At 38.2% G+C, this 17145-nt stretch overlaps 1 protein-coding gene across 1 annotated transcript in view; it reads right to left on the bottom strand.

Annotated features, from left to right (window-relative positions):
* Positions 1–17145, bottom strand: part of VAV3 (vav 3 guanine nucleotide exchange factor) — a 515438-nt gene that overhangs the window by 267185 nt on the left and 231108 nt on the right. Inside the window, exons 7-10 of the mRNA XM_006865984.1 lie at positions 16005–16073; positions 11029–11132; positions 7844–7943; positions 2491–2586 (exon numbers count right to left, since the gene is read on the bottom strand). Coding sequence (XP_006866046.1) covers positions 2491–2586; positions 7844–7943; positions 11029–11132; positions 16005–16073 — 369 coding nt within the window. The remainder of the gene's footprint in view (positions 1–2490; positions 2587–7843; positions 7944–11028; positions 11133–16004; positions 16074–17145) is intronic.

The raw sequence follows: 17145 nt of genomic DNA, 5'->3' as shown, positions 1-17145 counted from the left end.
AGCACTCAACAACAACAATGGACTCCTGGTATCATGCTAGCACTCAACAACAACAATGGACTCCTGGTATCATGCCAGCACTCAACAACAACAGTGGCTAATCATTGTGAACATTTCTTCATATGCTTATTTGTTGCCAGAAATGTCTTCCTTGGTATACTGTTCTTGTCCTGTGTCCATTTTCTAATTGGGTTGTTTGTCTTTTTCTTGTAGAGGTGTTGTAGTTTTCTATACATTTTAGAGATTAGCTCCTTGTCTGATACGTCACTGAAAAAAATTTTTTCCCAGTCTGAGGGCTCCTTTTTTGCTCTTTCTGCGAAATCTTTTGATGCACATAAGTACCTGATTTTTAGGAGGTCCAAGTCATCTATTTTGTCTTCCATTGTGTTTTAGTAATGTTTGATAGTGTATTTATGCCATGTACTAGATAAAGCCTCTAAGTTTGTCCCTATTTTTTCATTGATCTTTACTGTTCTAGGTTTTACATTTAAGTCTTTAATCCACATTGAGTTTGTTTTTAATATGGCATTAGATATGGTCTTATTTCATTCTTCTGCAAATGAATTTCCAGTTTGCCAGTACCATTTGTTGAGGAGACTCTCTCTTCCCCATTTAATGTGTTTTGGCCCATTGTCAAAGATCCAAATGATGGTCTTGCTGTCATCCCACAACTCTTCCGGTTTTTGGCCATTAGCGTCTAATGCAGTAAATCTGTTTTCAGATAGAATCTAAATTCAGGTAGGATATAATCAAGGTCATATTTTGGCTCTCATGGACTTATTCTAATTTTATTCAGCTTCAGCCTGAACTTGCACATAAGCAATTAATGACCTGGCTCACAGTTAGCCGCTGGCCTTGTTTTGGCTGATGATACTGAACTGTTCCACTGTCTTTTCCCACAGATGTAGTCAATCTGATTCCCATGTAGTCCATCCGTATAGTCTCTTACTATGTTGTTTTAAAAAGGGTGTTTGCAATGATTATGTCATTGGTCTTGAAAAATCCTATCATGATCTACAGTATCATTTCTATCACCAAGGACATGTTTTCCAACTATTGATCCATCATCATTGTTTCCAATTTTCATATGTGAAACAGCAATTATCAATGCATCTTGATTACATCATGTTTGATCAATTTCACACTGAAAAAGTTGGTTGTTTTCCTTGTTAAATGTTAATGTTGGTAAGTGCCATTGAGTCAGTTCCAAATCATAGCAACCTTGTGTAGGGTTTCCAAAGATCTGCTGGGTGAGTTGGAATGCAAATGCCATTCCTCTTCAATCTGTCATTCCCAGCATAGTAAACCATATTAACTACCCAATTCAAAATAGCTAATACCAGTCCATTTAAGCTCACTAATGTCATTGAGCTTTATGCATTCCACTTCATTTTTGACGATTTTCAATTTTCCTAGATTCGTACGTCAAACAGTCCATGTTCCAATTATTAATTGATGTTTGCAGTTGTCTCTTTTCATTTTGAGTTGCTCCCCATCAGCAAACAAAGAGTTTTGCTCCATTCACATCATTATGGCCAACTCTGCTTTGAGGAGGCAGTTCCTACCAAGTCAGATTTTGAGTACCTCCCAACCTGAAGGCCTCATATTCTGGCACTATATCTGACAATGTTCTGTTGCATATTCATAAGATTTTCAGTGGCTTACCATTCAGAAGTGGCTCACCTCTCCTTCTTCCTAGTCTGTCTTAGTCTGGAAGCTCTGTTGATACCTACCCACCATGGCAAACCTACTGGTATTTAAAATACCAGTGGCACAGCTTCCAGAATCACAGCAACACATAAGCCACCATAATATGAGAAACTGACAGATGAGTAATGGCACATACAGGTAGATCTTTTTAAAATGCTATTTCATAATTATCAGCAGAATTGATCGACTAACTAATGCAGTGAGACATTTCTGTGGAGCAGAACTAATAAGTCTCCTGGTTCAGCTATCAAATTAAATGTGTAAGACTCTTCACCCACAATAGAGGACTAGCTCTGGAAACCACAAGATTTGTGGGATATAACAAGAATCACTTCAAAATAAATGTAGTCTGATTGTAATTTAGTGTACAGAATGTGACAAAAATATCTTCACCTTATTGTTATGTATCAAGAGGTCTAGTATGATTAACCTGCAAAGATGCAGATGGATCACACCATAGAGATGCTGTCAATGACCAATGATATCTAGAGATGACTTGGCTGAAGAGACAGTGTTATTTTTTGTCTTGTTTTTAATGCCTTTTTTTTTTTTTATCCAACCTTGTTTGAAGAATACAAAGTATGACTTTGTGGCAGAAACAGAATCATCTTTGCTAAAACAAGGGAAAAAATGTCCAGTTGTTCTGTTATTTCCCGCCTAGCTATATAATAATTCAACGATATATGGCAATAGGACCAAAACCATGGAGAATCTGGAACATAGCTGATGTTCCTAGGATATTTTGTTGAATATATGAATGAACAGTTTTAAGTTACAAACCTGGAGAAGAAGGTGATACTTTAAAACACGTTGCATCGGAACCACAAGCAAATCTCGAAGAGTGAATTTCCCATTATTTGCTCTTTTGGAACATTCCTAATAAAAAGTTTAAAAAAAAAAAAAAAAGACTGTAAAACAAAACTTTGTTCATTTCCTCAGAGAAGTCATTAAACAAATATTAAAAGATACAAAGGTCATAAACATTATTATACAATCAGAACTTTGTTTTTTTCCTTGATAATCCTCAAGAAAGTATCACCAAGTAGACAACAAATAAGCAAAACCTTTTTTTAGGATATTTTAGGCAATAAAGAAAATAGAAATGTTATATATTTGATATCAACCAATAAATATGAAAATCATTATCTCTATCGCAGAAGGGGGGGTCCTCCTCAGCTTTCCCTTACAACTTTCCACCACCTTATCCCTGCGGACCTGTGGCTCAAACATCAAGAACAAATCCTTGCCTATCACATCTGCCAGGTACGTTTCCACCTCACACCTTGATTTGGTTCCCTCCAATTGTCATGTGCTTTGTCCAGTCTCCAGCTACATTTCTCCTCCTCCTCAAGAACTACATACTTCTAGGCTTTTGGTAACAATTCCAATAAAAAAAAAATCATGCTCTATTTACCTATCTATCTCTTGCTTTGTGAGTTTTTTTATTTAATCACTGTTACATATACTATCCTCCCCACACACAATATTCTAGGTTTCTTATACATGTAAAAAGCAGGTATTTGTTTAATAAATATTTGTTAAACATGATGAAATGAAATACTTGCCTCTTGAATTTTGTGCAAGTATAAACCTACTACTGGGATCAAAGTTTTTTTAAAGCCTCAGATTTTGTTAATCTAATACTCTTCTGTATTAAAATTTTACTTAAATATCCTGATTTGTCCACTCTTTTTATAATGCAATGACATTGAGAAAACAACCCTGAATTCACAGTTTTGATGCCTAAGTTTAAATTGTCTTTAACAACTCCTGGCTGTGGGGCTTTGGACTAGTTACTTTTTTGATTTTACTGTTTCTCATATGTCTGTAGTGTGGTTCAAAATAACATAACCAACTTCCATGCAAATATTTTTGCTGATCAATCTCATAAACCTAAAACCTGCAATGAAATCCCAGAAGGAATAATTTTCTAGTTTATGCAGGGGGAACAAATGTACTCAAGGAAACAGACCTCTATTCATCGATTTGCTCTTCCTTTACCCACACTTATCTGGCACAATAAAGGCTATATAATCAGGAGCTGCAAAGCAAACACCATTAGCTCTAATGACGGGTTACTTAATGAGTGTGCTTTCCCACCGACCTTAGGCAACAACAATTATGGACACATCCCTGCATGTTTGTTCATGTTTCGTCAATTGCTGTGGTTCATGGGAAGGGTAGTTATTTCAATTGATGTCTTGCTTCTACATATTGTCGAGTGACTGGATAATGAGTCTCAAAAAAAAAGGGCAAACTGCTAATATTATTATAATTCATCATCAGAGCTGAAATTTTTAAGTCTGGAATTGAGGTTTATTTTTAACTTCTTACATGATACCATCCCAACATAGTGTTAGGACATCAGACTGTGAACAAATGTTATGCATTTATCATTCATTTGGTTATGTGATGGAAATTACTATATTTGTGTTGGGGGAAAACAGCCCTATTAAGTTGTAGGCTCAGGGGAGAAAAGAATTTGACACTGCTAGCATGAGGTACAATTGGTGGGTGAGACTGAGATGTACAGTGTTTATGAGTATTAAGAGTAAATAAATGGAAGACATAATTTCCCCCCCAAATTCCCCTCACTTGCTTAGCCTAACCTCCAATCGTAATCAAAAGGAAAATAACATGGGGTAAGGTTGAGGCAATCCTATAGGGTAAGATAAAGAGACTCTATCAACCATTAACCAATGTTCTCATGTTTCTAAAGTAGAGAAATAAAAGACAAAAATTAAAAAGACCAATGATAACCTCAAAACAGAAGACATAAAGAAGGCAGGTAGGGAGCAAGAATAAAGCAGCTTTTCCTCCAGCCTTTGGTATGGATTGCATCTCAATATAAAGAAAATATCTTCACCACTGGACCAATAAACAACATTCTTATTAACAGAGAAAAGACTGAAGTTGTTAAGAACTTCATTCTTCTTGGTCAACTATCAACACTCAAGGAAGCAGCAGTTAAGAAATCAAATGATGTATTGCATTAGGCAAATCTGCTGCACAAGATCTTTTTAAAGTGTTGAAGAGCAAAGAGGTCAGCTTGAGGACTAAGGTGTGCCTGCCTCATATGCATGTGAAAGCTGGACAGTGAATAAGGAAGACCATAGAAGAATTGATGCTTTTGAGTTATGGTGTTGGAGGAGAATATCGAAAGTGCCATGGGCTGCCAAAAGAACCAATAGATCCATTTTGGAAAAAGTGCAGCCAGAGTGCTCCTTGGAGGCCAAGATGGCCAAACATCGTCTTTCATACTTCGGACATATTATCAGGAGGGACCAGTCGCTGGAGAAGGATATCATGTTTGGAAAGGTGGAGGGTCAGAGAAAAAGAGGAAGACCCCCAATGAGATCGATTAGCCAAGTGGCAGCATCGATGGACTCAAGCATGGCAACAGCAGTGAGGTTGGCTCAGCATCGGGCAGTGTTTTGTTCTGCTGTGCATAAGGTCGCTATGAGTTGGTACTGACTGGATGGCACCTAACAACAACACAACAACAACCGTGTTTGCAGAAAGCATTTCTGCAAAATGTTTTTGTGAGGTGTGACACTGTTGCTATGTGCCCTCACCAGTTCCAACTCATAGCAGCCCTGTGCACAACAGAACAAAACACTGCCTGGTACCTTGCCATCACCACAGTTACTATGTTTGAGCCATTGTTGCAGTCTCTGTGTTAATCTATCTTGTTGAGGATCTTCTTCTTTTTCCCTGACCCTCTACTTTATCAAGCTGGTGTCCTTTTCCAGGGGCTGGTCCCTCCTAATGATATGTCCAAAGTACATGAGACAAAGTCATGCCATTCTCACTTCTAAGGAACATTCTAGCTGTCTTTCCAAGACAAATTTGCTAGTTCTTCTAGTGTCCATGGTACATTCATTATTCTTTACCAACAGCAAAATTCAAATGCATCAATTCTTTTTGTTCTTCCATATTTGTTGACCAGCTTTTGCATGCATGTGAGACAACTGAAAATGCCATGGCTTGGGTCAGGAATACCTTATTCCTCAAAGTGACATCTTTGCTTTTTAACATCTTATCAAAAAGGTCTTTTGCAGCAGATTAGTCCAGTGCAATATGTTATTGGATTTCTTGACTGCTGCTTCCATGCATTATATACATATCTCAAAATCAAGCCAGTGGTCAGAAATAGGGGCCCTTTACCTGAGAAAAGAACAACAAGCAATACCTCCCCTTAGCCTTTCAAATACAGCCCAAGTCCTCTCTCCTTAAGGCTCATGCTGTTCTTGATGGATGTAGATGAGTCGAGTTTCAACTCATAGCAATACCATGTGACAGAATAGAATTACCCCATAGGATTTTCTAAGTATAGTCTTTATGGGAACAGATCGCCAGTAAATCACCACTGGGTGTGTTCTAAACCTTTTGGTTAGAAGCTGAGCGCTTAGCCATTGCACCACCAGGGCTCCTCAAAACCTGATAGTGACCACAGAAATGATGGACCTAGCGTTCTACTATACAGAAACGGACAGTAACTCTCAAAAACTCTCTTTGCTCTTTTTAATTTTTATCTTTTATTCTCCACTCTTTACAAACAAGACAACATGAGGTAATGGTTCATAAGAGTCTCTTTATCTTGCCCTATAAGATTGACTCAACACTACCCCATGTAATTTTCCTTTTGATTAGAATTAGAGATTAGGCTAAGCTAGTGACCAGGAATTGGCGGTGGGGGGGTTATGTTTACCATTTATTTACTTTTAATACTCAGAGGAGGGGAAGCAATATTGAAATAATGCTGTAAAGTATACTAGAGGCTTAGCTGAAAAATAACGGACTCCAGTTTTCAAATAGATCTTTATATCTATTTTTTTAATGTTTTAATGGTAACTCTATGAGAAACTGTGTGTGTACATTGCAAAGATTTATTTTACTATCATATTTTAGTTTATTGATTCAAAATGGCTTATAGTTCTACATTTTTAAGGCTCTGTTTCCTCAAAAGAAGCAGGAACCTTTGCACCAGCAAAGTTATGAGGATGTAAAACCAACCATCTCCAGACATATGGACCACCCAATAGAAGGACTGAGATAGGTAACAAAAACAATCCAGGATATATATTAATACAGTTAGTTGGTGGTCTATGAATGTACAAACTTTCAAACCCTTTCTGGTTTTCCTTTCTGGGAGCTAATGAGTTATGAAACCATGATTGATATATTAAAATAATGAAGGAGTTCTGATTTGAAAGTCAGCTACTTCTTTTTCCCTCTTCATCACTAACCACACTGAGAAACTACACAAAGAAGAGCGAAGGGGGTATTAAAAGGCAAGACAATCACACAGTCATTGACATGCTGATTCTATATCTCAATCTGAAACTTAAGAAAATACAACTACATGGATAAAACATTTGTGATGCTAACTCATATAATGTCTACACAAAAATCTCCCAGACTTATTTTCCATTGTGACTATGTGCCTACTAGCTAGCCATTTCTCAAGCTTTTCTAACTCTTTTGGTCAGGACATACCAATTATTCTGGACAAGTCACTATGGAATCTCGTCTATCAAAATTTAACCCATTCTTCAGTCACCTAACTCAAATGTTGCCTCTTCAGATAAATCTTCCACAATCTTTCCATATTAAAGTAGTTATTGAATCTTCCGTGGAGCCTTGTCACACAGTGTTTATGTTGTACAATGTAATTCTATTATATTTGTGTATGTCTTGTTTTCTTTTTATGGGCAAGAACCATATCCTTTTTATATTTATGGCACTAAATGCCTGATGTTTAATGAACATTTTCTTAACCCATATAATATATGGCTTACTCATCCTGCAATTCTTTCTAGCTAGGTGACTCTGGGCGAATTACTTATAATCTATATGAACCTCATGGAAAAATCAATTGCATATATACTGCATAGTCATGAGGATCTAATGAGATAATGCATATAAAACACTGGACCGTAAATCCTAGATTTCATTACTATATTATTACAACCACATTATTTGTTTTATGAGCTATTAAAATATTTTATAAATTTGACAATTTTATTCAGAATACAAGAGAAATTTCACTGCTGCATTGATCATGGCAACGAATATATTCCTATTAGGTTTATTTTTTCCATGTCATAAACAAGCAAAAATAAAGAGACACCTCTAGTTTCAATTTCACATCTTCTTTTGTCTTAGAAATGTAGTCTAAATTAGAGATGGCCGACTCCACTCCACTGCAGTACTGCCCATAAATAACCAACCTGCAAGGAAAAAAAAGAGAGAGAAAGAAAGTCGTAAAATTAAAAATAAGAATGAAATCCAGGGGTAAAGTAGCAGAATTTTCATCTTTTTAACACCACAGTTAAGGATCCTCAAAGCAACAACAGAAATTCTCTTTGGTACTCACACAGTCATCAGAAGGATGAGAGTGACTCATATTTATAGTATTACAAATAACTTTTAGTTCCAAATTTAAATGAGATAATTCCATGGACATTTTTATATTCCATGGACATTTGTTACTTGAGTAAGCAAATACATTTATCACAGAAACAAAAATTAAAATGTACTTAAGATCCTAACATAGATCAACTTTTTTTTTTTTAATGTTTTATTGTGAATTATATGATAGTTTACATGGGAGAACTTTAGTTTTACATTCATTCCATCCATCGTATATCATCTCACTGCCATGGTTCTAATCCCCTCCATGCATCCTCAACCACCCAAAGGGTATATCCCAGAAACCCTCTCCCTACACTTCCCCCTCCTCCCCCCAGTTTTCAGCCCACAGTCCCTTTCCCTCTCTGGGTCCAAAGTCCCCAGTCACTTCATCACTCCACATCATTATCTCTGTCTCTATCTCAGGCATCTCTGTTTCTCTGGGTAGGGTCCCACTCTCGGCTCTTCTCCGTTGATGGTCCCAGAGGCCTCCGCTCCTATCCTGGAGAATCAATCACTCCCTTCCTTGTTACAAAACTTCTACCTTTGCATTTCCAACCCTCATAATCCGTCCTGATAAGCATTATTCACTACAGTATCATGAGTTACCCATCTGTATCTCCTTTCATCAGCTCCGCCCAGACAGACTGAATAGTACCTTCTGGAGATTCTGCCTTCTGCCATGCTCCCTAGCACCAGGTTCCCTCTTGAAAGCTTGTAAGCCAGTTACTTCTTGCCTTTGTAGTCCCCCCCTCCCCATTTGAGTATCCAATGTCCAAGCTGCCCTTCTCCGTCCACTCTGTGTGTGGGGGGTGTGTGTGTGAATATTTCTTGCTGTGAGGATTTGTTCCCTCTTTTGAGTTGCTGCTCCATAGGTATAGGTCAAGTTCATCAGACTGTATCAGCTCACTTTTTCTCCCCCCTTCCCCTCTTCTTTCCTCTCCTGATTGAACTCTGATCATCCAGTCATCCGGTCAGGGTCACGTGGGTATCATCTGCAAGTGTGGGCACTCCTGTGCATATGTCCTCTCTTCCCGTCAGCTGGTAGCTCCACTCTCCTCTCAAGTCCTCTGTGGTCACACCACTGTCTCTGGGCCCAAAAGTCCCCAGGCCTCTTCACACTGCTTGCCAACCATGTCCCCAACTGGGTCCACAGAAGTCCACTGAACATTGTAGGGCTTAGCTTGCCGTTTCATTGCTGCTTTTACCCCACTTCCCCCCATCGGTGATGTGTATGGTCACCAATCAGAGCGTGTATTTCCATTGAGTCTTAGTCTTGGAAGGGGGTTTGTGTTGAGAGGACCTGGCCACTTGCCTTGATGTTTTCTAGGGAAGCAATGTGTTTGTTCTTATAGTAACAGCCCATCTGCCTCCATTTTTCCTGCAGGTCTTTCTTTCAAGAGGTATCTTTTATTCTTCTAGCTGCTCCAGGCTGGTCTGCTCATCCTCTCAAGTGGAGATTTCTCACATAGATCAACTTTTTGCCATATAGTTATACTCAAAAACAAATTTATTTTACCTTAAAATTTTATTTGAATCACCACTTACAACTGCACACATTAGCAAACTTACTACTGATTCCTAATTTTAAACTAATGAAAATGTTAGTTAAAAACTGGGACCTAGAGGCTCAAATCGTGCCGGGTGTAAGAGAATTCATATGGCACAGTCTGAGTTGGCTTTAATGAAGAGTATAATGAAGTAATGCAGATATTTTTTCAAATAGGCTGGTTGGTTGTTTATTTTAATTCTACATTGAAATAAAACTATTAACAAGAGGTTAATATTTATCTATGAGTAGATGCTTAGCAATTTATTAGCTGCTTTGTAGTCAGTACTAGAAATTATATTGTTGGTTTTAAAAATAAAACTACATTTTGCCCTTCAAACTCTAACTAGTGGGAGTCATTTAAGAGATACTTTTTCCAAAATTAAAAGGGAAACTGACTTTTGACTACACACCTAAAGAATAAAAACTATTAGGAACTGAAGGAACTCTTGTTGTTAGCTAACCTCTGTCAAATTGGCCTCTGATGCATGGAGATCACATACACAACAGCAGGAAATGCAGCCAGGTCCTATGTCATTGCCCTGATGGGCTGGGATGTGGGCAGTAGTGATCTTCTGGGTTTCACTGGCTGACTTTAAGAAGCAGATCACCAGGCCTTTTTACTTAGTCTATCTTTGGTGCTGCAGGATAAGCGCAAGGTCGGCAGTTCAAACTCACCAGCCACTCCTCGGAAACCCTATACAGAATCATTACGGGTAGGATCCAACTTGATGGCACTTAACAACAACATTAGTCTGTAAGTTGCACTGAAACCTGTTCAGCATCATGGCAACATGCATGTCTCCACTGAAGATGGGTGGTAGCTGCAGGAGCAATGGCTGGGAATTGGACTCGGTATCAAACCAGGATTTCTTCCACATGGACGTCAAGAATAAGGTACCAACTATTCTATCACCAACAGGAAATGGATGATCATAGAGATAACTTGCTAAAAATTACACAGCTCACTAATGACAGGATTTGTAAAAGAACTTGAGCCTTTGGATTTTTCCAGTCAAAAGTCTCTGAATCAAACTTGATTTTTTTCTTTTCTCTTTTTAATATTTGTATGTTGTTGTTGTTGTTGTTGTTAACTGCTGTGGAGTCGGTTCCAATGCATAGCAACCTGTTTAAGGTTTCTGAGAAGCAGTTTATAGGTTTGAACCACTGACCTTGCAGTTCAAAGTGATCTTATGGTCCAGTAGCTGAAAATATTAACCTGAAGTTAATTATATATATTCTAACTACTGTCCAGCTAGTATCTTAATATTAGTAATAAGCTATGTTTCATCATTTTGAATACTAAACATCACTAGAATCATTAATACCCACAAATTAAAACTTTTTAAAGTTACCTTTCTTTATAGTTAATGAAAACTTGATACAAGTTCTGGTCATTTTTATTTATAATGGCATCATGGATCTCTTGCATTAGGTTCCGATGAATTTTCACAAGTTCCTTAGGGGGAAGAAACAAAATGTCAAAGGAAATTAGGAATGAGAATCAAAATCTATACTGCAAACTGAAAATCACTATATGCTAAATGCTCCATAGAGAAATCTTGGTATATCATCAATAAAGGGAAGGCATGAAGCATGACCTCATCGACCATGAGACCAGAAGAACTAGATGGTGCCCAGCTACCACCATCAACTGTCTAATCAGGGTTACAATACAGAGACACTGATAAAATGGGAGAAAAAGAAGGAACAGACCTCACATTGAAAAAACAAACAGAAAAAGACCTCCTGGATTGGTTAAGACTGAAGTACTCCTTTGATACTATAGGCCCGAGACACTCACCAAATAAAAATTCTTACAACTGGACTAACAGCTACATCATGATAAATGGACAAAGTACTGATACCATCAAGGATTTCATTTTACTTGAATGCATAATCAACCATGTAAGCAGCAGACAAGAAATCAAATGGCACATTTGAACTGAGCAAATTTGTTGCAAGAGACCTTTAAAAAGATGTCACTTGGAAGACTAAGGTGCACAAGGCCCAAACCATGATATCTTTGATTGCCTAATATGCATGTGAAAGCTGGACAATGAATAAGAAAGACGAAAGCAGAATTGATGCCTTTAAAGTATGGTGTTGGAGAAGAATATTGAATATACCAGGACTGCCAGAAGAACAAACAAATGAGACTTGGAAGAAGTATGGCTGGAATGCTCCTTAAAAGCGAGGATGGTGAAATCTTGTTTCATGTACTTTGGAAACATTATCAGGAGGGACCTGTCCCTTGAAAAGGATATCACGCTTGGTAAAGTAGAAGAGATCATGAAAAAGAGAAAGAGTCTCAATAAGATGGACTGACACAGGAAGGTAGAATCTCCACTGAGTAGTATCCAATCTTTCTAGGCGGGGCTGATGAAATGAAATGCGGATAGGTCTCTTGTGATACAATAGTGAATAACTGTTATCAGGACTGATTGTGAGGGTTGGAAATGTAAAGGTAGATGTTTTGTAGCAAGGAGGGGAGTGATTAACTTTTCAGTCTAGGAGCGGAGGTCCCTAGGACTGTCAAGGGAGAAGAGCAGAGACCGGGACCCTACCCAGAGAAGCAATGATGCCTGAAATGGAGGCAGAGATGATGACATGGAGAGATGGAGCAGTTGGGGACTTTAGACACAGAGAGGGAGAAGGGGCTGTGTGCTGACGACCGGGGGTCAGGCTTGTAGGGTATACCCTTTGGTTTGCTGATGATGCATTGAAAGGATTGTAACCATGGCAATGAAACGATATATGATAGAATGAATGTAAAACTAATGTTCTCCCATGTAAACTATCACATAATTCACAATAAAACATTAAAAAAAAAAGATGGACTGACACATTGTCCAGTGTCCAGTGGCTGCAATAGTGGACTCAAGAATAGCACTGATGTGAGGATGGTATAGGAAGGGAAAGTGATTTGTTCTGTTGTACACAAGGTCACTATAAGCTGGACTGACCCTCAACATCAGTTAACAATTACAACAACTCTTCAAACCTTAACTGAAGCTAACCTCTGAGGTCACCCTTTAGCTAAATAACAAATTGCTCAAAAATAATAAATATCATCTACAAGTACTGAGGGAGTGTGGTGGCTCCATGTGATAAGCACAGGACTGTGAACCACAAGGTCAACAGTTTCAGTCTACCAGCTGCTCCATGAGAGACAGATGAGGCTTTCGGCTCCTGTGGCAATTTAAAGCCTCAGAAACCCTATACAGGGAACCAACCCGATGGCACTTAATAAAAACAACAAATCATCTATGTAATACCAAATAGTCAACAACTGCTTTAAAATAAAGATGAAATCCAGCTGATAAGAAGAGAGGGCATATGCATAAGAACACCCACTCTTGCAGATAATACCCACTTGACCTGGCTTCAATGACTGGATGATCAGAGCCCAACCAGAAGAAGAAAGAAAAGGGAAAAAAAGAGTAATTTGATACAATTTGATGAATCTGAAGTATACCTATGGATGCAGTAGCTCAAATGAGGGAACAAATCTTTACAGCAAGGATCATTCCCACCCCCGTCCATACACAGAGTAGACAGGGATAGGCAACTTGGACACTGGTTACCCAAAATGAGGGGGCTACGAAGGCAAGAAGTGACTGGCTTACTAGCTTCCAAGAGAGAGACTAGATCCAGGGGGCGTGGAGGAAGGTAGACTCTCCACTGAGTAGTATCCAATCTGTCTGGGCGGGGCTGATGAAAGGATATATGGATAAGTCTCTTGTGATACAATAGTGAATAACTGTTATCAGAACTGATTGTGAGGATTGGAAATGTAAAGGTAGATGTTTTGTAGCAAAAGGAGGGGAGTGATTGACTTTGCAGTCTAGAAGCGGAGGTCCCTGGGACCATCAAGGTAGAAGAGTGGAGAGCGGGACCCTACCCAGAGAAACAGTGATGCCAGAGATGGAGGCAGAGATGATGATGTGGAGAGAAGGCGTGGCTGGGGACTCTAGACCCTGAGAGGGAGAGGGACTATGTGCTGAGGTTGGTTGATGATGCATGGAGGGGATTGTAACCATAGCAATGAAAGGATATACAATAGGATGACTGTAAGGCTAATGTTCTCCCATGTAAACTATCATATAATTCACAATAAAACATTAAAAAAAAGGGGGGGGGGGATAAATAAATAAAGATGAGAATGTAGTGGGTAGGGAAACTAGATCAGTTGAAATGGAACAGCCAGAATGGAAACATGACAATGTTAATACAATGTGAAGAATGTAACCAATGTCATGCAACACACTGTATAGAAATGGTTGAAAGGGAAGCCAAACTGTATAAACCATTGCTGAAAACATCCTAGAATACTATTTATATAAAAAAAAGAAGAGGAAAGGAAGAAAAGATAGAAGGAAAAAGTCGAGGGAGTGAGAGAGGGAGGTCATGTGCAAGGGAAAAGGCAATTTCAGCTCTAAGTCGAAATGCCAGTGTCCTGTATAAGGAGAAATGATTCACTAGTTATTAAAGAGCAATTTCTTCCTTGAATAAAAATATGTACAGCTCCTTTTCATTTTACAATTGCTTTACATTTTAAATAAAAGTACCTAAGTGCTAAATGTTTTATTGGCAGGATAAAGTAATGATTTATGTCTTTGGGCAAAAAAAAAAAACAAAAACAAAAACAATTGTACTTTGGTCAATTAGTAGTGTCCTGGTGTTAAGCTAACAATAATCAGACTAAATTACCTGAAACCAGACAACTAATGGCATAAAGAAGGAGCAAATAAATTGTACTAGACAGTTGGCTAGAGCAACTCAAAAGAAAGAATTTCTTTTTTTTCCCTCTGAAAAGCAAGTAATTTTCCATCAGACAATAAATATATGACTAGCCAAGACATGAGGGGATGTGAACCAATGTGCCTATCCCCCGTTCTCTCTCCCTGTGTGCCTTGGAACACACTGACTTCACAGCATGAACTTCCTTCAGTTGGGTAGAATGAAACATGAATATGTTGATTCTGACATTTGGTAGAGAAGCATGGGAAAACTATAAGAAGGAATGCAAAATCATTTCTAAGTTATAAGAACCATGTTTAGGCATGTTACCTTCCTATAACATGCAGGTTTGTTTTATGGTAAAATTTAATCTAATGTTACGTGTATTTTCTTCTAGCTATGTTAAAAATCAAGAACAATGCCTTCATTTGGCCAAAATATGGGAGAAAGATAAGCCAGAGCTAACCAACTAGTACTCTGCAACACTGACCATAGGAGCATCAAATATAAGAATTTTGTTGGTGATGTCAACTAGTAATGGTCGTGGTAGTGTGCCATGGAATCAGTTCCGGCTCATAGCAAGCCTGTACAGGGTTTCTTTCTGAGGCTGTAAATCTTTAAGGGGACAGAAACCCTCGTCTTTCTCCTGTGGAACCACTGGTAGTTTCAAACTGCTGACCCTGAGGTTAGCAGCCTGACTCATAACTGCTATGCTAACAGAGATCCTTGGTGATGTCAACTAGGCTATACATAGAAGAAATCTGTTAAAACGAGTTCTAGGGCTCTAAGAACTTGAATCCTGCCTAGCATGATCTGACCTGGCTAATCATTGAGCTTTTTGCTATATTTCTGGGTAAATATCCTCTTGGGTTTATAAGATTACGTAAGGTGCCTTGAAATGTGAAATGATGGCATAAATGTAAAGTAAATCTCCTTATATTGTACCATTAAAATAGGCTGTTGAGTAGGAGGGAAATAGTACATTTCAGCAATGAGAGTTAAGTTTCATTCATTAGGAAGCAGAAAGCACCAAAGAGCAGAGGCCAAGGAACTGGAGGGATGGTGTGACACAGAGAAGACCACCAATCCAGCAGGACAGAGTATAAGATGGGGCTCATGGGACCGGAGGAAGACCAGAGCAGAAGAAAACTATCACAAGACAAATAAATGTAGCACTGTAGGATAAGCACTGGTCATAAAGTCAGTTTGAACTATGAGGTTAGCAGTTCAAACCCACCAGCTGTTCCTTGGAAACCCTGTACAGGGTCGCTATGAGTCAGAACAGACTTGATGGCACTTAACAACAAGGCACCTCATCATGCCTAACAGTTCAGAGCAACAAAAGCATCTCACCTGTCCAACTGTGTTCTATATGTATTTTAACTAACTTTGACCTAACAGTATGACAAATAATTTATTAATTTCTAGAAAATAAAGCTTTAAGAACTTGGGAGGCAAAAACAAAAGTCAAAATTCTTTAGAGAAAACAAGAGGGTGTTAAAAACAGCAATCTGCAACCCAGTAATAAAATTAGGAACTTACAGAAATACTCATATAGTACAAATTTAGCTAATGTATTGTTACTTACAGGAATGTTGATGAACACCAAATCAAATTCTGCTGCTGTCAGAAATCTTTTGAGGGGTGCCATGAAATACTATGAGGAGAGAAGATAGATTATTAAGCATTACTTTATCTAATCCACGTAAGTTTTTCATCAACAATGGATAAGTATTTACTGAAAGCCAATTGTTAGTATTACAGATATAAAAGAAGCAGAAACTATTTTTTTTTTCATTTTCAAGATTTTACACAAGAATAAAAATGAATAGACAAATGTAAGTTAATAGAAGTCAAGTTTAAAATAAGTAATGTAGGCAATAAATTCTTCTGAAATTGAGAGAAAAACACTATTATTTAACTTGGTCAAAATTAATCTCAGCAATTGGAGAAGATATGTTTAAGGGTTTATATAAAATAACCCTCAAATGTATGGTAGAGAGTACAGATCTGAGATCAATCATCTATTTATGCAATTTAGGTACCAACTCAGGATTGGTTCTCTTTACTCCTTAAGAATTTTCGTTCCTGGCCTACTGTATCTCTTTCTGTCATTACTTCTATCTTCATTCTTGATAATTTCAATACCCAGGCAAATGAGTTTTTCAAAGCCTACCCTCCTCTCAGTTCTTAGGATTTTATGATCATATGCTCCAATCTACCTCAGTTCCCCACTTCTGTGGTCACTCCCCATGACCTTATCACTATCATCAACTGCACACTATTGATTTCAAGCAGTCACAGTTGCCTCCTGCCTTTGTATTTCACTCAAATGGGTCTATCAACCCACTGACCGGACCACTGTTACTTACCCCTCATATCTTCATGCCCCTCCATAGCTGGCTTACACTGCATGAACCATCATCAGAATCACTGGTTTTCAAATAATCTTACCTTTTCTCATTCTATTGTGCTTTCCAGGAAAGCGCAAATCTTGGTTAAATCTAACTTGCCACCTATATTTTGTTCCTTCATCTAAGATAAAACATGAACAATAGTAACACTGTTGTTATTACATGCTACACGAACCTCCACAGGCAGATGAGTGGTAGTTTCACATGAGGAACTCACCAGCCACTACTTGGAAAACCTATACAGGGTCATTATGGATCGGAACTGACTCAATAGCACTTAACGATAACATATATGTGTGTGTATGTGTATATATA

The sequence above is a fragment of the Chrysochloris asiatica genome, unplaced genomic scaffold, assembly GCF_000296735.1.
Source record: "Chrysochloris asiatica unplaced genomic scaffold, ChrAsi1.0 scaffold00085, whole genome shotgun sequence".
Taxonomy (NCBI): domain Eukaryota; kingdom Metazoa; phylum Chordata; class Mammalia; order Afrosoricida; family Chrysochloridae; genus Chrysochloris; species Chrysochloris asiatica.
Note: the sequence above shows the minus strand (reverse complement) of the source record. Positions and strands in the feature narration are given on the sequence as shown.